Genomic DNA, 19924 nt, shown 5'->3' with positions numbered 1-19924 from the left:
GGAGGAGCTAGGAAGTAGTGGAAATACCTCATAGTACTCATGAAGGATAATACCTCTCCTTTCATGGTGTTCAAACTTAGTGATGATTAGCTAACATGTCTTATTCCTATATTCTTACCTCAGTGAGAAAGGTCATCCTAATAAAAGCTATATATTGAATTACCTAATGAAAGCAACATCCAACTCAGTTATCACAGTAAGCCCTTAAGTCATACTTGAAGACAAAACAAATGTTGAGCAGAACAAGAGTAGCAACTTTGAAAGTTGAAAATAGACTCAAAGAGTAACCCTGCATCAGGGGTTCTCAAACTTTGGCTGGCATCAGAATCACCTGGAGGATTTATTGAAACACAGATTACTGGATGCTACCTCCTGAGTTGTTGATTCACTACAAGTAGGGTAGGACCTGAGAATTTGCATTTCTAACAAGTTCCTAAGTAATACTGATGCTGCTGGTCCTGGTACCACATTTTCAGAAGCCCTGCCATAGATCTTCACCAGTAAACAATGGTGGGGAAAACCAGCAGAAAGTATCTATTGTGTCTGAATTTCTGAGAAATGTCTAATTCTTGTTTTAAATTGACATATTATTTATAACTTTATTTTGAGTATGCTTATTGCTTAGGCTGCTTGTGTGCTGTTGAGTTAATGACTTAGTAATTAGAGCCTGGGTCCTTTGCTACTAATGAGAACAGTGCCATCTAGAGGCATTAGCCCAAAGGGCCACCACAGGGCCAAAGGAAGCTGTGGTTTCTAGAGGGGGGTGAAAGGGCAACTCATCCATCATCAAGGATTTATCGACAACCTACTAGATTATTATGTGTGGTGCTACAGAGGTATACAAAGAAATGAAAATGCTGTCTTTTAGTGACTTTCCATCTGTGTTGTGAGTAGCCCAAAAGTTCTATAAAGGGCACATGGGGCTCTGAGCTTCACTAGTCCCCCCCATTCAACCAGAACAGTTCTGCCTTCATCCGTTTTACAAATTGAAGCTTATGTTTATAAATGCATGCTACAGTAGACTGAAATGGATAGGCAGGACAGATATATTATTCATCATCCAAGATTATTGTTCTAAAGTACAGGTTTTCTGACATGCAAAATATGGTGTGAAAAATATGTAATCATTGAGAGAAAAGACATAAGCTATAACCACACATCAAATGTTGAAAGTACGTTTTGCTTCATATTAGCACATGTAAAATTATGAACAGTTGGAAATAATATTCTAGTTGCACCACATTATCACAATCATAAATTGGGTATAATTGGGAGAACAGATGTTCACCAGTGTCAGAAGGAGGTGACTCAGGAAAAAAAGTGTGAAAAGAAAATTTGAGGAATTAGAAGTATAAACTCTTTCTGGCTTTGATTTACTATGGAGTCAGCTTACTTGATGGCAGATTCATTATCAACTATTTTGTCATTTGTTCCAAACGTGTAACAGAAAAGCTAGAAATCATAGTGGTTTAGTTTCAACTGGTAAAACATTACCTAAAAAAGTTACATAGTCTTTCAACTAATGATGAATTTGCGTCATGTTTATCCCGAGAATCATTAAACCACTCCCAAAACTGAAAGAAAGAGAAAAACCAGTAGGGCTTTCTCTTGCCAGGACTCTGATTGGCAGAACATGGAGGCTACAGGGAACGACTAGATTCTCCCGAGGCAGGGACGGTTAGTCAAGTCTCAGGGCTCTCAGTCACTAGAAATAAGCAAGTAAGTCTCTCAGTAGGTGGGAAGAAGCAGAAAACCAAAGGGTAGAGCAAGAAGAAGAGTTAAGAATCGAGCAAACTGTTAGATTCTCAGGGAAGACAGAAGTAAGAAGCAGACAAGAGGAGGGAGAAAAGCATTGTAGCTGATGTCCTGTAACACAGACCGGATCGTTGTCCCTCCCTTTGAGATCCTTGGGCATCTTCTCACTGCTCACACAGTGGAGTCCAGACTCCTTAGTTATGTTCAGGGTCCTACTTGATCTAGTCTCAACCTTCCTTTCTAACCTTATTTGTTCCATCTCTCTTATAACCACAAACCGGCACAGTACTCATCGCAGTGTCCAAAGTTACACCTCACACTTTTATGCCTTTATGTTCTAGTATCATGAATTTAGAGTAAATTTCATTTCTCTTTTTTAGTTATGTATATGTAATGCTAAACAATACATGATATTGTTTTGTGTGTTTTTTAAAGCTTGACCTAAAGAGTAAACTGTATATTCATCTTGCTCAAAGCATTCTTTAAAATATGAAGTGCTATTTTTAGCCTTTTAATCTCCACCTGTAAGTTGTTTAATTAAAGTTATTATTAAGGTATAGCCTTGGAGTAACGATGGGAGCAGGATGGAAGACTTCACTAGTTGAGAAAATTCTGGTGTAAGATTTAGAGAGTTTCTGTCTGCAGACTCAGTCCTAGCAGAAGGCTTATGTAGCCCTAATCTTTGGTCTTGTTAGCTCTGTGGTCATTGGCGACTTGTAAATACTGTTTGTGTGACAATATATAGTAAAACTTATGCATTTTTATTCAATGTGTATCTAGATAAACATATATGTGGATGTGTTGTTAAAATCTGTGTTGTTGGGCTTCCCTGGTGGCGCAGTGGTTGAGAGTCCGCCTGCCGATGCAGGGGACACGGGTTCGTGCCCCGGTCCAGGAAGATCCCACATGCCGGGGAGCGGCTGGGCCTGTGAGCCATGGCTGCTGAGCCTGCGCATCCGGAGCCTGTGCTCTGCAATGGGAGAGGCCACAACAGTGAGAGGCCCGCATACCGCAAAAAAAAAAAAAAAAAAAATCTGTGTTGTTAATTTTAGACCATTGTGATAGTATTCAAATGTGTAGTTAAAATTACACAGTTATAGTAATTTGTATGTAGTAAATAGTATTTTCCAGGTATCTCTCTTGGTTTATTTGGAGAAAGGCATAGTACTTTTTATGAATTCAAAGGGGCAGGGCTTCCCTGGTGGCGCAGTGGTTGAGAGTCTGCCTGCCGATGCAGGGGACGCGGGTTCGTGCCCTGGTTTGGGAGGATCCCACATGCCACAGAGCGGCTGGGCCCGTGAGCCATGGTCACTGAGCCTGCGCGTCCGGAGCCTGTGCTCCGCAACGGGAGAGGCCACAGCAGTGAGAGGCCCGTGTAACGCAAAAAAAAAACAAAGGGGCATTACCTTTCTACTTTGATCCAATAAAACCCTCTTATTTTCTCAAGGAAATGCTTGAGCTATACTTACTTCAGTGTTTTGTAATAATGTTTTTATCTACTTCTGTTTCCTCTTATTAGACTGTGAGCTCCTTGATGACAAGGGAGTATATTGTATTTATATCTGTGTTTTCAATATTATCATGGGCCAATTAGTCACTGTTTTCTGTCAGAGTAGTCAATTTAGTTCATGAGAAATGGAAGAAAATAATAGTTATCAGATTTACCTGTCTCCTGAAGCTATAAAGGATGCATGATATTTTGATCCAGAATTGACAGAATTTTAATAACTGGATCAATCAGTTTCAACAACTAGATGAAAAGTAAATGTGAAGTACTGATATTACTTAATTCCCCAAAGAACTACTTAGGAACAGATTATACCTACCTTTTGAAATAAACTCCAGAATCAGTAAATGATCTATGAAGTGAATTCCATTGAGATGGGTCTAAGAAACAGGCTCGGGTTCTAAAAGGCAATTGTCAGTAGCATATTCAGGACCATATATTGATAAAGAATTGGTGACTTGGATTGCCATCTATCAATTCAGGCAGTTTTCAGTTTAGAAACAGTTTACTTTCCAAATATACTTAGTTGATTGTAACTTGGAGTACATTTTCCCTATAAAAAGAATGGTATAAATCATTTCCATATTATCACTCTGATTTTGATACAATTGAATGTGATTTTTTTACAATATTTTTATGGAGAGTAAGTAACTGATTCCTAGAATTTTTTTCAGAGTATATTAAAATCATAATAGGAGAGAAAGTATAGAATATACAGTCCAGTATATAGATATTCTTTTAGCTTTTAGTTTTTGCTAGTAAAATAATATCCAGAGAGCACATTGAAATTTCCTATCATTGATTATTTATTTATAGAAAGTTCTTTCCCCATTAATCTCATTACTTCAGAAAACACTAAGTAGTGTGTTTATCTTGGAAATCTACTGAGCAATTCCCAGAGGTAAAGCCAGACTTACCTCTGAAATATTCACTTCAATAATGATTTGGATTATAATGGTCATTAAAGTTCATCTGAAATATGTTTTAGGGCCTTATTTCTAGTATCAATGAAGTTTCTAAATGTTTATTGTATTTAGCTCATTTTCTTTCTCTTTGCTCTAACCATATAAGTGTGTATTTGAGGGAGGCCTTAAATGACAGGAATTGAAATGATAGCAATCATAAGTTTCATTTCTCAAATACTTTATGCCAGACACTTCCTATGTGCTTTAAAGTGTTACGCAAGCAACATTCCTTGGAGGCTAGAATTACTATCTCTGTTTTATATATGAGGAGACTGAAGCCAGAGGTTAAAGTATTTGCACGGAGTCACATGGTAAGGTGCCTAGCTGGGAGTTAGAACCAGATTTTTTTTTTTTTTTTGCGGTACGTGGGCCTCTCACTGTTGTGGCCTCCCCCGTTGCGGAGCACAGGCTCCGGACGCGCAGGCTCAGTGGCCATGGCTCACGGGCCCAGCCACTCCGCAGCATGTGGGATCTTCCCGGACTGGGGCACGAACCCGCGTCCCCTGCATCGGCAGGCAGACTCTCAACCACTGCGCCACCAGGGAAGCCCAGAACCAGATTTATCTTGTCTCCAACGCCCTTGATCTTTGTACTACACCATAATGTCCCAATGAAAGGAAGACTTCAACATTTTCAAAAGCTGTATATTTTGAAAAATAAAGAACTTGGGTTGCAAATATTATGGGTATTTGTTTTGGGGTATCAGAACAATACGATCACTCCTGGGTAGAGTGATCAGAGAAGATATATGAGAGTAGTGGAATATGAACAACTCAAACCTAAATAGAATATTAAATAAATAAAAACTTGGATTTGGAGCCATCAGAGGCCCTATGAAAATCAAATTTCCAGATTCTGTCTCTTCGCAGTTCTGTTTTTTGGGGAACTTCCTTGTTAAATAGAGAATGACTTCTAGGCTGACCTGGGAAGAATGGTTAAAGCAGAACATGTCTCACCTGGGAAATCTCCTGTTTCAGTCGTACCCCTGAAATGGGGAACTAAGCCTCATTAATTCAATAAAAAGCGCTTCAATAACTGTATGCCAGGCATTGGAGAAAGAGATAAGCAAGACAGGAAGTACAGAAGTAAATTAGGAGTAGTGTGGTGAGACGAACATGGGATGTGGTGGAAACTGAAAGGAAGGCTACTTTACTCCTCATCTACTGAATCATAAAAAGGCTTCTCAGAGGAGGTCACACTTGTTGAGAGTTTGAAGGATAAAGAGGAGTTAGCCAGATTAACAAGGGGAAGCTGAGCACTGAAGGAAGACAAACCAGCATGTACAGAGAAAACTGAAGAGCAGTTCTTCCTAATGAGTTTGAGGTACCTTTGTTATAGTTTGCATCAGTACCTTGAAGGCAATTGACTACCTTGTGATATCTTGAAATATTACACCCTATCATTGGGGTTGTATATATGTTCATAGGGAAAGCCTATTGAAGTTTTCTCTGCTCATAGATTATCAGAGCTGGCAGCATCCTCAGATTGTCTAGTCATTTCATATTTTCATTCAACAATAATATTTACTGGGTGCCAGTCACAGAGGACACAGAAGTGAAAGATGGACCTTGCCTTCAAGGAGCTCGCAGTCTCAGGGAGGAAACAGACAGTTATACAAGTATGATAAAGTGCTATAATAAGAAGTGAATACTAGTTAAACACAAAGGAAGGCTCATTCATTTTTCTTGAAGATTAGCTAGATAAAGTTTTGAGTAGATCTTGAAGAATCTTAAAGATGTTCATTTGTGAAAGGAAGAAAGGATATTTCAGGTCAGGACTGTGCTGGTTAAAAGGAACAGTTGAAAACATTTCTACTTATGCCTTTCAGTCTTGACTTCTTCAAACAAAGATTATCTAAAATAATGAAGCAGTGTCATGGATTTTCTTGGTTATATATTAATCATGTAACTTAGCCTAACCAGTGGTTCTCAATGTGTGGTCCTGGGACCAGCAATATCAGCATCTTCTGGAAACTTAGAAATGCACATTTTCGGGCTCCAGCCCAGACCCACTGGATCAGAGACTCTGATGGTGAGGCCTAGCAATGAGCGTTTTAACAAGCCTTATAGAGAATTCTGATGCATACTCAAGTTTGAGAGCCAGTGGCCTAAACTGTAGTAGTTCATGGAATAGTTGAGAGTTCATGGGCTTTGAGGAGAGACACCTGGGTTTGAATCTCACCTGTCCCACTTAACAAGTATGTAACTGCCAATCTATCGCCTAACGTCCGTGAGCTTTGGGATTTTCATCTATAAAATGAAGACAGGAATACTTCCTTTCCAGGGTTGTTGTGAAGATATAATTTAAATAAAATGCCAACACTGTGGCTTGCACATGGTAGGCTTTCAATAAATGATAACTACTGCTATTGTTATTGGTTTGGGTGTTTTTTTAGATATTTTCCCCAGTGAAGTGATTGCGTTCACTTATTGAATGAAAACATAACATATTTTTTCTTTTAGATCCAAATGCTCAAGAAATTAAGGACATCTATGGACTCCGTGGTCAAGTAGAACACAAACTAGCTTTCCTGAGAACTCATGTGCCAAAGGAAATGAAACTTGTGGTCATTGGCCATTCCATAGGCTGCTATTTCTCCCTTCAGCTTCTGAAGCAGGCCCCTGAGCTCCCAGTAAGTATGCCTCAGGGGGTGACTGTCGGTGCTTGATTGTGCACTCGCACAAATCCTCTCAGATTTCCTTTGCTTTTTTGTCTTGCTTTTTTGAATTGATAAATAAAACACAGAGAGGGATACTTGGTAGCTGCCTTTATCCTTATCTCTATATTACTGTGGGCCTGTGTGAGTGTATGTTCATACATTTCCCATAATGTTTCAAAAAATAACGCTGAAGGAGGTAGGAATTTTCTGAATAAATGCCTCTGCTTTTTAAATTGAAGTATAGTTAATTTACAATATTTTATTTGAACAAATGCTTTTTAATCTAGGGTTATCTGGAGTTCTTAAGTTACATACAACTTACTGTCTTTGGTAAAGGAATACTTCTTTTTTTAATATTTATTTATTTTTTGGCTGTATTGGGTCTTAGTTGCAGCATGCAGGCTCTTTGTTGCGGTGTGCGGGCTTCTCTCTAGTTGTGGCACGTGGGCTTAGTTGCTCCGCAGCATGTGGGCTCTTAGCTCCCTGATTAGGGATCAAACCAGTGTCCCCTGCATTGCAAGATGGATTCTCAACCACTGGGCCAGCAGGGAAGTCCCTGTAAAGGAATATTTAAAAGCAGTCACCAACTAGGGCTGAGGCAGTAATCTTGTCTAGGGAGAGTATTATGCAAATATTCATGCCTCCTCTCAAAAGGAAGAAAAATTATTATTATCACCATTGTTGATAGGCAAACAGTTATTCTTAAGGAACATTAAATCTTTATTTAGTCATAGGTCTGAATCCTTATCTGTTCTATAGCTTGGCAGCCTTTTTGAGACACTCATTTATTCATTCATTCATTCATTCACAAATACTTACTGGGTGCCACTATGTGCCAGATATTAAGTGAGACACTGGAGATATAAAGACCTATTTAAAGTGCCAGGAAAGCTAGTGAACTATACAGCACTTCAAAACAAAACAAAACCTCATACTTTCACTGACATATACCATTGAAATGACCCATTAAATGAATGTGATTCACAACATAAATTATTTCTTCATTCAACAAACTTATCTTAAGCACTTGCCATGTATCAGGCCTTGTGCTGTGTTTTGAAGACATCCCAGTGAATAAAATAGTCTTTGAGGTAAGAGCCTGAAGTCTAAGGGAGGACACAGACTAACCCATAGGGGTGATACCTACTTCTTATGTAAATAGAGGGTGTGTGAGATCATGAAGGAGTGCTGTTTAACCTGGTAATCTGAATACAAGATAGGCAGTGATTCCTTCCTGGAATCTCCCTGTCCTAGGATATTGACTTTTCTCACTCCCTGTGGTAAAATATCTTCAGTGGAGTCTTGGAGCTCGCTAGGAATTTGCTTCTTTCCCCGCCAGCTTGACACACTTACTTCTTACTTATAATTAATTGCCTTTGGGAAAAGTACAACTATAGCCTCCTTGGGTGTGGTTTTTAATACCAAATGGAGTTTGTTAATTTCTTACATTGGGTATCAGAAAGTATATTTTTCATTTCTAAGTGTGAATTCAATAAATTCTAGATTGCATTCCATTCACTATATTATTGCTTCTACTCTGGTTTTTTTTCCCCCTAGGTAAGGCATCTTAATCAGAAAACGGGCTTTCCTTTTGTTTTTAGCATTTTGCATGGCTTCTAACCTCTGTTGTGCCTCTAAAGCTCCTCTGGTACCATGTTATGAGTTACTGTTTTCATAGTGTCCAGTCTTAGCCCTTAGCGGTTCTCTTTGCACAGTTGCCACAAGTCCTCACTCTAGAAACAAGACACCTACGTTCAGGTACTTGCTGTCATATTTTGTCTTGGTGACCTTGGGCAAGTTATTGAGTCTCTGTACCTTTGTTTCCTCATCTGTAAAAGGGGGATAGTAATATGTTCTTCAAAGGATTTTTGTGAGGAATTATATAAAGAATTAAGAATGGTGCCTAGAACTTAACAGTTCCATATAAGTATTAGCTATTATTATTATAATGGAAATGACTGAAAGCACTGGCTCAGTCATTAGGTTAACTACTGTGTTAGGAATCTACAGCTGTGTAACAAGTTACCTCAAAACTTAACAGCATAAAACAATACACATTTATTCTCTCACAGTTTCTGTGGACCTGCGACTGGTCACAACTTAGCTAGGTTCTGTGGTTCAGGGTATCTCACAAGATGGTAATCAAAGTGTCTTTCAGGGCTGTGGTCTCATGTAAAGATCTGAATTGAGGAGGATCTGCCTCAATTCACTCCCTCAAGGGTCGTTGGACGGAGGGCCTTGGTTCATCAGGGGCAGTTGGGTGGAGGCCACCCTCAGTTCCTTAGAATGTGGGCCTTTCTAACTCGCCCCATGAGAGCAAGTCTGGGAGAAGAGCCAGAGAAAGAGTCTGCTGGCAAGATGGAAGTCACAGACTGTAACCCAATTACAGAAATGATATCTCATTACTTTTACAGTATTCTCTTTGTTAGAAACAAATCACTAGCTCCAGCCCAAACTAAAGGGGAGGGGATTACACTAGAGCATGAATATTGGAAGGTGAGGATCACTGGGGGCCATGTCAGAGGCTGCCTACCCCACCACTACTACAGTTAGGGTTTCACTTGTGTGATGTACCATCAAGCATGTAGATATATATAGGTATATATCAATATATAAGTTAAAATACTGAATTTATTTCCTGGTGTAGGAAGTAACTTGGTCCTGTCAAATAAAATGTTGCAAACTGATATGACATATAATTTTTGGCTATTAGTTGTTCCAGGTGTTTTAAAGAGAGTACTTGCATGTTTGAAATAATAATAACACTATTATTTGTGATGGTTAATTTTACATGTCAAGTTGATTGGGCTAAGGGATGCTCAGATAGCTGGTAAAACATTTCTGAGTGTGTCTGTGAGGACTTTTCTGGAGGAAATTAGCTTTTGAATTGGACTGAGTAAAAAAGATCTGCCCCCACCATTGTGGGCGGGCATCATCCAATCTGTTGATGCCCAAATAGAACAAAAACTCCCAGGAAGGGCAAATTCTTTCTCTCTTCTTGAGCTGAGTCAGCCATCTTTTCATGCCCTTCGACAGTGGAGTTCCAGGTTCTCAAGCCTTCGGCATCATCTGTTCCCCTGGTTCTCAGGTCTTCGAACTCGGACTGAATTATACAACTGGCTTTCCTGGTTCCCATCTTGCAGATGGCATGTTGTGTGGGACTTCTTGGCCTCTATAATTGTGTGAGCCAATTACTATAGTAAATGTTCTTTTATCTGTATCCATATATATAGTCTGTTTCTCTTGAGAACCCTGACGAATACCCTACTGTAAACATAGGGAAGAAAGTAACCATTTCTGAGTCCTTCAGTTTGTTAACTTAATCAGAGATCTTTCCTTTTGGTTTTTGTTTGTTTGCTCCACATTCATTCTGCATGTAATGTATAATTTCTCTTATGCATATTTGAAAACAGTTGTTCAACACATTTGTTTTGAACCCATCTCTCTTTTTTGGCTTGCGTTCGCAGTGTCTGTTGGGAAAGCAGTACAATGCATCTTAAGGTTAATGTAGCTTCTTATAGCTTCCTCAGCTCTATAACTTTCTAATTAAGGCTCTGATTTCAGGTGTTCTTACCCTTGCAGGAATAGTGGTGAAAAGGAAAAAGGCAGATGAAACATGAGCTTAACCTAGTCTAATTGTGAAGACATAAGTCATACTGTGATTATAGAGTTTTCAGAGAGACATGAGAAAGTGTGTTTTCTTAAAAAGGGTGTACTCTAGAAAATAACGCATATAATAAATTGTCCACAAAGGTTGCCCGGGGAGGAGGGCGAACATCTGTATGATTTTTTTATTATTCAAAAGCTTTATCTGGTTTCAGTTAACTACATTATTGAAGTCCACGCACCCCCCACCCCCGCCTGGCTTAAACACCTGGCCCAGTTAATATTGGTGGTGTGACCCCTGCTGAAGTGTTGAAATTTCAGTGTCTCTGGGCTACTCTAAGATGGCACAGTGCCTGCATGCCTGAAGTTAGCATGACACACTCCATTTAAGATGCATTTGACAATCAAATAAGTTTGTATTAGCCAGAGTGTTGCAATCCCTAATCATTTTGCCAAAAATAAGTTAGCTGTTATGTTTTACAACATATGAAGTGTGATAATAAGAAACTTGTGTTTCCATCTCTCTGTTATTTTTACTGGAATATTTGACTCCTATAAGATTTTAAGGACATATGTGTAGTTTAGTAGCTGGTTTATTTGGTTTTATTTTGGTTTAATCCTTTATAATATTTTTGTAACTAATTATAGGAAACTTTGGTCTTAAAATTATTTTAAGAGACTTACTGCATATTTTAGACATAATGTCTGACTTATTTTTTCATATTCTAAAGAAAATAATTGACTCAAAAATCTGGCATTAAAAATTCTGTTTGTTTCTTTAAGCAAATTTGGTACATAGAATTATAGAAAGTCTTCATATATTTTGACAGTAATATCCAGAATAAAGTACTTAAAAAAGAAACTTAAGAAAATAGATAAGCGGAAGATTATTAAATAGTACTGTCATGACTTAAAATAATAAACACAATTTCAGATTCATAGGATTTTTAGAGACAGTCTAGTCCCGTCTTTAATTTTATAGGTAGAAACTGAGAGAAAAGTGCCTTGCCAGGATCCAGCCAAGGCTCTGTCTTAATCTAGGGGTGGGGTACGGTTATGTTAGCTGTGGATATAAAGACAGTCTACGAAGATATCTGATGGTTCTCTCAACCTTTGGATGATGGCAGAGACTCCAGATAGTATGGCCTGTTCCTGGAGTGTTCACAGCTAGCTCCACGTGAGCTCCTCATTACATTGCAGCTCAAGGAGTAGGAGACCCCATGAATACTGTTCTAGCAGTTGGGGGCAGATGGGGTGACATGGGAATAAAAAAGTAATCATCTTACCCCCGCTATCTAGAATCTTCTTTCCCTCAACATCAATCCTCGGTATGTTTAAAATGTGCCATCTGATTTTGCCAAAAAATTGCATAAAGTTCAAGGTTGGGAGTTGAAAGCCCTCAATTTTTTTTAAAATAAATTTATTTACTTTAGGCTGTGTTGGGTCTTCGTTGCTGCGTGCAGGCCATCTCTAGTTGTGGCAAGTGGGGGCCCCTCTTCATTGCGGTGCACGGGCTTCTCACCGCGCTGGCTTCTTCCGTTGCAGAGCACGGGCTTCAGTAGTTGTGAAAGCCCTCGGTTCCTAACTGAGCACTGCACTAAGTGCATGAAGCGAAATTCAAGTAACTTACCGATTATTTTCCTCTAAGAATTTATATGGCATTTAATGATAATACTTCCTCCCCTTCCAGGGGTATCAGATCCTTCAAAACTTAATTTTTTATGTTATTTGGCCTTCCTTCGGGAAGATGCACAATAACATAGACCTTCCTTTGTCTATCTGGTTGGCAAAAACATCTTCTCCGTAAATGAAATTTCCACATTACTTAAACTGCCTCCTTTAAGCCCCAGACTATTTTATCCAGTTGGGTAAAAATTTGTCTAAAATATATTTTTTACTTATTTGCCTTCTTCAACAATGTAGGTTGATTATGGAAGAATTTTTCCCTAATGATTCAAGGACATCATTTTGATACTGTTACTATACTACGGTAAAATACAATTAAGGGGATTTTGCCTATGTCCTGAAATTTCTTAGGTGATAGTGCTTCGTTAAAAAAGAATTCCCATGTTTGTTTATTTTATAGCTTTTCCATCTCCTCTACTAGTGTTAGGTGCCATTTCTCTTCCCTACTTATACTTTGTTGCTACTAATTTGCTGCAGATAGAGAAAACAGATAACCATGTTAGAATTTTGTCTCAAGTAAGAATGAACACATCTTAAATGAAGATATGAGAGTAAAATTGACAAAATTAAGTAAATGGATTTTGTTATTGTTCAGAGCAATAAAAAAAAACCTTTCTTTTGTTTCTTTTGGGATCCCCAGTGGTGTTGTACATACTCAGGATTTTAGAGACTCAAAACACACCACAGGTACAGCTGAGAAGCTTGAAAAACTTTACCGAAAGAGTCAAAATAGTATGTTAGATCGTGTATGTGTTGAATCAGGAGTACATCTCATCTAAATTATGAAAAAAATAAATTCAAATATTCTGGATCATTGAGATCATTGATCCAATGATCAATGAGATCATTGAGCCTGTGGTGTATTTACACTATTCTGATGAACCTGCGTATCTGCAAAGTTAGACATGCTTGTGAGAAACTTATATGACGTCACTAAGTTGTGTTCAACAGTCAAGATAATCTGGAGGTGGGGGGAGCATAGGAGGTAATTCACTTGTCAGAGTAACTGTTGTCAGAATCCTGTCCCTAGATTAATTGATAAGAAGCCAAAGGCAAAATGAGGAAGTACCGTGAGGCTCTGAGTGTTTTAAAAAGAGAGGTGGCTTCTAACTGGGAAGATCAGAAAAAGCATCATTAAAGAGCTGGTATTTGAACAGAGGAAGGATGAGTCAGTATTTAGAAGTATTTATAAACAGAATTTGATGGGGGTTTTTTGGGGGGTGGAGGTTACTATGCCTTCTAAGCAGTAGGAAATGTATGAAGAGAAGAGAAATGGGCTTTACCACTGGGCACATGAAGAGAGCAGTGGATGGTCGGATTTGGATGCAGCACAGTGTGTGTGAAGGGAGCAGTGGGATAGCAGAACCTAGGCTGATAGAGTGGAAAGGCAAGAGAGTTTGCACTCTGTTTTCTGGACAGCAAGGAGCCACTGAAGGATCTGTGATAATAATAGTCATTCATTGGGTAAATTAATGTCTCATTGAAAAGGAAAATAAGGGCTTCCCTGGTGGCGCAGTGGTTGAGAGTCCACCTGCTGATGCAGGGGACACGGGTTCGTGCCCCGGTCTGGGAAGATCCCACATGCCGCAGAGCGGCTGGGCCCGTGAGCCATGGCCACTGAGCCTGCGCGTCCGGAGCCTGTGCTCCGCAACGGGAGAGGCCACAACAGTGAGAGGCCCACGTACCACAAAAAAAAAAAAAAAAAAAAAAAAAAGAGGAAAATAAAATGGAGAGAGAGTATAGAGTAAAAAGTGAACAACCAAGTGATAGGCAAGTTTGCTAGTCCAAATGAGAAACAATGAAGACAATATATGGGATTTGCCCAGGGAAATTGTTAAGAGAGAAAAGAAACAGGTCATAGATGTATATTAGGGGAGTGACTGTATTTGGTGGAAAGGAGGATGAAGAGGAGGAAGCAGAGAAGAAGGCAAAATGTATAATAATTTTCCACGCTGTTGGCTGCAGTCTATTAGTGGGTCTTGAATTCACTTCAGTGGGTTGCAACTAGTGGATTAGTCAAGATGCGGTAGACTATGCCATGGTAACACAGTGTCTGGGGCTTTTAACGACAAAGATTTGTTTATCGCTCATGATATAAGTCCTTTGAGGGTAGGCTGCCCTTGTGTAGTTCTCTCCATGCACTCTTATTCCAGAATCCAGATTGATGGAATAGCTTCTATCTGGAATATTCCAGTCTCGTGGCAGAGAATAAAAAGGAAATAGTGAACTACATGCAGCATTTTAAAACCTCTGCCTGGAAGAAGTGACATTTGTCACTCCTCATACTGCATTGGACACAGCAAGTCACATAACCAGGTCTGCCAACAGTTATTGGTAATCGGAAGGCCATTAATGGCCTGGAAGAGAACATTTTTAGTGAAATAATGGGAGAAGGAGCTTGCAGGAAGTTAGGTGATCCAGGAATTGGCCAGTGAAGGGGAGAAGACAAGAAGATAACTTAAGGAAGAAGCTGGTCAAGGGAACATCTTTTCCCTGTAAGTGGGAGAGAATTTAGCACATGCTGGGGGGAATAACCCATGCAGAGAGAGACATGCTGAAAATGAAAAAGAAATAGAAATGTTTATCGGAGCAGATTTCCTTCTCTTTGTCCTTTAAGCCTGCACACTTGAAAACCAGGAAAATTGGATTTTTCTTAGTCTTCACATTGTTGCAAAAGTGTTTTGGTGCCTTATACTTGGTTCTTCATTTGAGCCCAGAGACCTGAAACAGTTAAAAATTGAGGTTATTGTCATTACTAACAGTTATACATGCATTTGAAATTTACAAAACATGTTCATATGTAACAAGGTTATTTAACAACCTAATTTTTTCCCATTTTACAGATGAGACCGAAGTTCCAAGGAGTTATGTGTCTTATCCATATGTCAGTTAGCTAAGTAAATGGCAGGACTAGGACTCTCTATTCTGTTCTCTAACTTTTCCATCATCAGCCTTCAGGTGAATTAGTTAGGAAGGTTACGATTATAAATAATTAGAGCAAGTTACTTCGACAAACCATCAAAACCTATTTAACCTAAACTTAAGGTTTCTACTGTTATTTCTTTAAGAACTGAGGTCTTCAAATACACAAGGAGGGTTTTAGCAGTTAGTGAGTGAATGCTTTCGGGGGAGGTCAGGGAGAATTGGGAGAAACGAGAACATGTCTTGAGCGTCTGGAGCATAGAAGATCAAGGGAGCTGGTGGTGAGGTATGGACCAAGGGCAGAAATTAAACTCCGAAGACAGTGAATCAGAATCCTAGAATTGAGCTAGGGCAGAAGGAAGATTCGAATGTGAAGGGAACTGGAAGATTCTGCAAACACAGTGCACTATAGTCTACAGTTGTGTCTGCATAACCCATTAGTGAACCCCAGTGTGTGAAAACCACAGGGGTGAGGCAGTTGACAACTACTCTGGTTTGTGAAAGACTCTTCATTTCAGAAAACAACAAATCCCCTATTCTGAGGAAAGTTCATACTGAATATGATGAAATGCTATTTTTCTAATCACTTATGCATTTATTTAAATATATATATGTTATCTGTTTATGTGTACACACACACACACATTATCTTTTCTGAATTACCCACAGACTACCTTATTGAAAACTAGACACATGGAAAGTTTCAACTTTTCAACTGCAGCCATTTTTTAGTTATCTGCATATTAAAAAAAGATCCTGAAATTGCTTTGAAAGTGGAAAAATTGTGTGGGCTTTTTTCATTTTTCATAACTCAAAAACTATTTAATATATTTTTCTCAAACTTTGCAAAAAAAAAATCACCTTTGGGCTGAAACCAAGCATGGAAAATTTCACCACAAAGGGCTAATTTTTTGGAAAGCTGCAAGAAAATGAAAACAGTGGTTTATAATAGAACGTTCTTCATGCATGTTAATACTTAGTACTTTATCTAATGCATTTCATCTGAGAATTTCTGAACACTTTTCAGATTTAAATATTGAGCCATTTTAGTATATGTGTATCCGTGATATGGAAAATTCCCCCCATGCTCTCAAAGGTCCAGTCTATATTGGGAGTTAGTGAGATGTGTTTAAAGGGACAGGTAGGACAAATGATGTGAAGTGGCTACTAGCCAGAGAAAGCCTTACATTTACTGCCTAAACATATTTTATCACCACCTCTTCCTGGCCCAGGAGTAGTTGTGAGTAGAGTATACTTGATGACATGAGGTATTTGATTCATATATCTGAGCCAGTAGTTCTCAAACCAGTATCAGCATCACCTGGGATCTTGTTAGAAACACAAATTATTGGGCCCCACCCAGACTTAAGAATCTTAAACTCTAGGGCTGAGACTCACCAGTCAGTGTTTTAACAAGTACTCTAGGTGATTCTGATGCATGCTCTAGTTTGAGAACTAGAACTTTTTCCAAAAGCTTGGAACGTAGAATATTCTGAGATGTTATGGACAATTAAATTTGTCCTCGGTCTTTCCATACATGTCATCTCTGTCTTCTCATATCATTCCTTGGAAGCAGGAGGAATACTTACCAAGTTCTCTAAAAGAAAGATCTTCTTTTCTGTATTTCATGTATTCTAGCTCTTTGCACCTATGACCTTATGCACAAGCACAGTGAGCCCCCTTGAGTAAAGATGTTGATATAGGGAAACAGCACTACCAAGATGTATTTTCTCATTTCCATAATTCAAGCCTGGGATGGGACCATATATTTCATTCTCATTTCTTTGAAGTCTTAAGATCCAAGATTTAAGCAGCAAGGTAGCAGAGGTCTGTCAGGGGAAGCTGATTTAAGCCCTGCTCTTTTATGGGCAAGTTCTTGATCTTAAGTTTTGTAGGGGCCCTCTGCATTCCAGCAAACTCCAGTGTCAGTATTTTTGTGTTTAGGCACTGAAGTAGTTGTGTATGTGGCATTGTAACAAATTTTGAGAATATTCTCCTGATGACAGAAGTGGACTTTTAGCTGATCACTGGTGCCCCAGCTTGTAAGGGTGAAGCTTAGGTATAGCCTGGGAGAGGTGTTTAAGCAGTTTAAGGTATATGTCTTCAGTTGCAACCCATCTTGACAGAAGCATGAATATAGCTATCTAAGCTAATATCAATGGAAAGGAAAAGGAGACATCTTTTTTAATTGATCATTTAAAATTTTTATTATGAAAAGTTTCAAACAGAAAAAAAAAATTGTTTAATGAATCTCCAGGCACCCATTATCTAGATTAACATAGCTACTAATATTTTATCTTTACCTCTTTTTTTTTTCCTCAAATACTTTGAGGTAAGTTATAGCCCTCATAATATTTCACCCTTAAAAACTTCACTGTGCATCTTTTAAAAAGGACTTTTTCTTATATAACTACTGTGTCATTATCACACCTAGCAAAATTAATGGTAATTCTTTGATATTATCTAATACAGTTCATATTCAGATTTTCTTAGTCCCCAGAATGTCTTTTTACAATTGGTTTGTGAGATCTTTCTTTAAATTAGAGGCTTTTTTTTCCAAGTATAAAAGTTACTATATTTGTAAATTTCAGGAAGGTAGGAAAAGCAGTAAAAAAAAAGTAAATGTGCCTTTGAGGATTGCTGTTATCCAGAGAGACGTAACATACTTACCACAAATTGCTTTTATAAAACAACAAGTAGCCTCTTAAAACAGAATGTGAAATTGTTTAAAGAAGGGTACCAATGGGTCTGAGAATAATTTGTTATAAAGAAATTTGATATAAGAGTTCATGATTTTAAAAGTAATTAATTTGTTCCTTGAGTTTTCATGCTTAGACCCGAGAGGATAATGCAATACCCCTTTCAATTTTGTTTTTATTTAATAAGAAAAAAAGGAAAATGTGGGATGTTTTTGCACTACTATTTATTAGGGTGTATTTAAGATACTTAATTCCCTTATAGATATTTAGCATAATTAAAGGTTAAGTTATTAACTGTTATATTACTATAATTATAATGTAAGGACCTTATTCTTTCAACAGCTCTTGAAGGGGGTTATTCTTTTCCCATTTTATGCATGAGGAAACTGAGACTTAGGAGGACAGAAGTAACTTGATCAAGTAGACAACTAATAAGGGGCTATGCTGGGATTTGAATCCACATTTGTTTGGCTCCAAAGTCCATGTTCTTAGCCACTAGGCTAAAAGTTAATTTCTTACTATAAAGAATTTGTGGACATCAGTAAAAAGAACAGCAGCTTCTCAGATAAAGGTGCAAAGGACATGAACAGATAATTCACTGAAGAAGAGCTAGATAATAAAGTCTATCAAAAAATGTGTACTTACACAATGTATGACACAGTGCTTAATAAACTAGTGTCTGGTAGTAGTTAATAATGTCTGCCTATTAACTGAAAAAGTTCAGTGTTGTATGTGTATACTTCTTTATGCATTTTTAGAAAGTCTGAGCAGGTAAATACCAGGTGGCTTACAGTGGTTATCTGTGGGGGTTAGAGGTAAGGGTATATATAGGAGCTGGAGACTCTACATTGTTTCTACTCTTTTACAATGACCATGTGTTACCAGAAAAAAAATAGTTCCTATAAAAAGTGTTCATAGCCTTTGAACCTACTAATTCTTTTCTTTGGAATCTATATTAAGAAACTAATCTCAAAAATAAAGAACACATTTGTGTACAAACATTATTTATTGTATCAAAAAATGGTAAACATCCTAATGTCCAACTCTAAAGGAAAGTTTGAATATGGAATTTGCAACTATTAAAATTATATTTTCAAAAGACATTGTAATACATGAAAGTTAATTGTAGAATATTAAGGATGTTAAAATATAAAGAGAATATAGAGTAAACTATATGTCAAAGAAAACATACATTTAAAAGCTTGAAAATAAAATGACCAAAATGAATACAGTGGTTATGTTCAAGTGGTGAGTTTTGGAGTGATTTTTTTTCTATTTATTTTTTGTCCTTAAAATTTCTTTCAATGGCATGTATTTTTATAATGATTTAATGGTTATGTATTTTCTTTCCTTTTTTAAAAAGCAGTTTGATTTTATGACTTCATAACAGAAAGTTGGTTCAGGAGAGATAAAGTTTTCAGTAACTTGTTACACAGCAAGAGACAACAATCACAAGGGGAAAGTAAGAGGGTGATGTAATGTCAGCTTTACGGTTTCTCTGCAGGAAAACCCACCCCCGAGACCAGCAGTGGCCCTTGGTTGTAGCCATCCTAGCCTTTTAACTCATCCTAGTCTACTCAATTAGCGAGGCTTTTCCCCTTCCTTGCAATTTTTTTATAAACCCTGCCTTCCCCCGCTTTGCAAAATAATTTGGGTTGTTGTTAGGTATATATTTTGATGGCCTGCCTCACGATCGTTATTTGAATGTTTTAACAAAACCACAGGTTGGGATTAGCATCATCATTCATCCTACTGCTACGGTGAAGCAGACCTTATTCAGATCTCATTGGACTACAAGTTTCACAGTGGCTAGGACTTCAAGAGGGTCTGAGGTGTGAGTGAGTGAGTGACCCATGCTAAGGCAGAGATGTTGTCTTTGTGAATACCCTGGCAGTTGGATGGATACAGGTCTGAAAAATATAGCTTGTGCCTTGCTACATTTAGACCTTGTTAAGCCAATGAACTGGATGTTCACAGAAGAGCAGATTCTCAGAGCCTCAGTGGACGGAGCATAGCAGTCAGAAAAGAGATAACATAGAAGAAAAGTAGAAACAGATGAGCAGAATTCTGTGAATTTGTTTTTTTGTGGCTATTGTTGATTCCAGCCAGAAGATTCTTTTCAGGC

General features: G+C 38.1%; 1 protein-coding gene across 7 annotated transcripts in view; it reads left to right on the top strand.

Annotated features, from left to right (window-relative positions):
• The window catches only part of LDAH (lipid droplet associated hydrolase), a 97527-nt gene that overhangs the window by 30465 nt on the left and 47138 nt on the right, over window positions 1-19924 (top strand). For all 7 annotated transcript variants that reach the window (XR_014295815.1, XR_014295816.1, XM_082641819.1 and 4 more), the window contains one exon: window positions 6690-6859. Coding sequence is in view for 5 of the 7 variants with exons in the window: in XM_082641819.1 (XP_082497945.1) it covers window positions 6690-6859 (170 nt within the window). In the remaining 2 variants the exon portion in view is untranslated. The remainder of the gene's footprint in view (window positions 1-6689; window positions 6860-19924) is intronic.

The sequence above is a fragment of the Mesoplodon mirus genome, assembly GCF_964341445.2.
Source record: "Mesoplodon mirus genome assembly, chromosome: 14".
In the NCBI taxonomy this organism is placed as follows: Eukaryota; Metazoa; Chordata; class Mammalia; order Artiodactyla; family Ziphiidae; genus Mesoplodon; species Mesoplodon mirus.
This window is presented reverse-complemented; position numbering and strand designations above follow the sequence as displayed.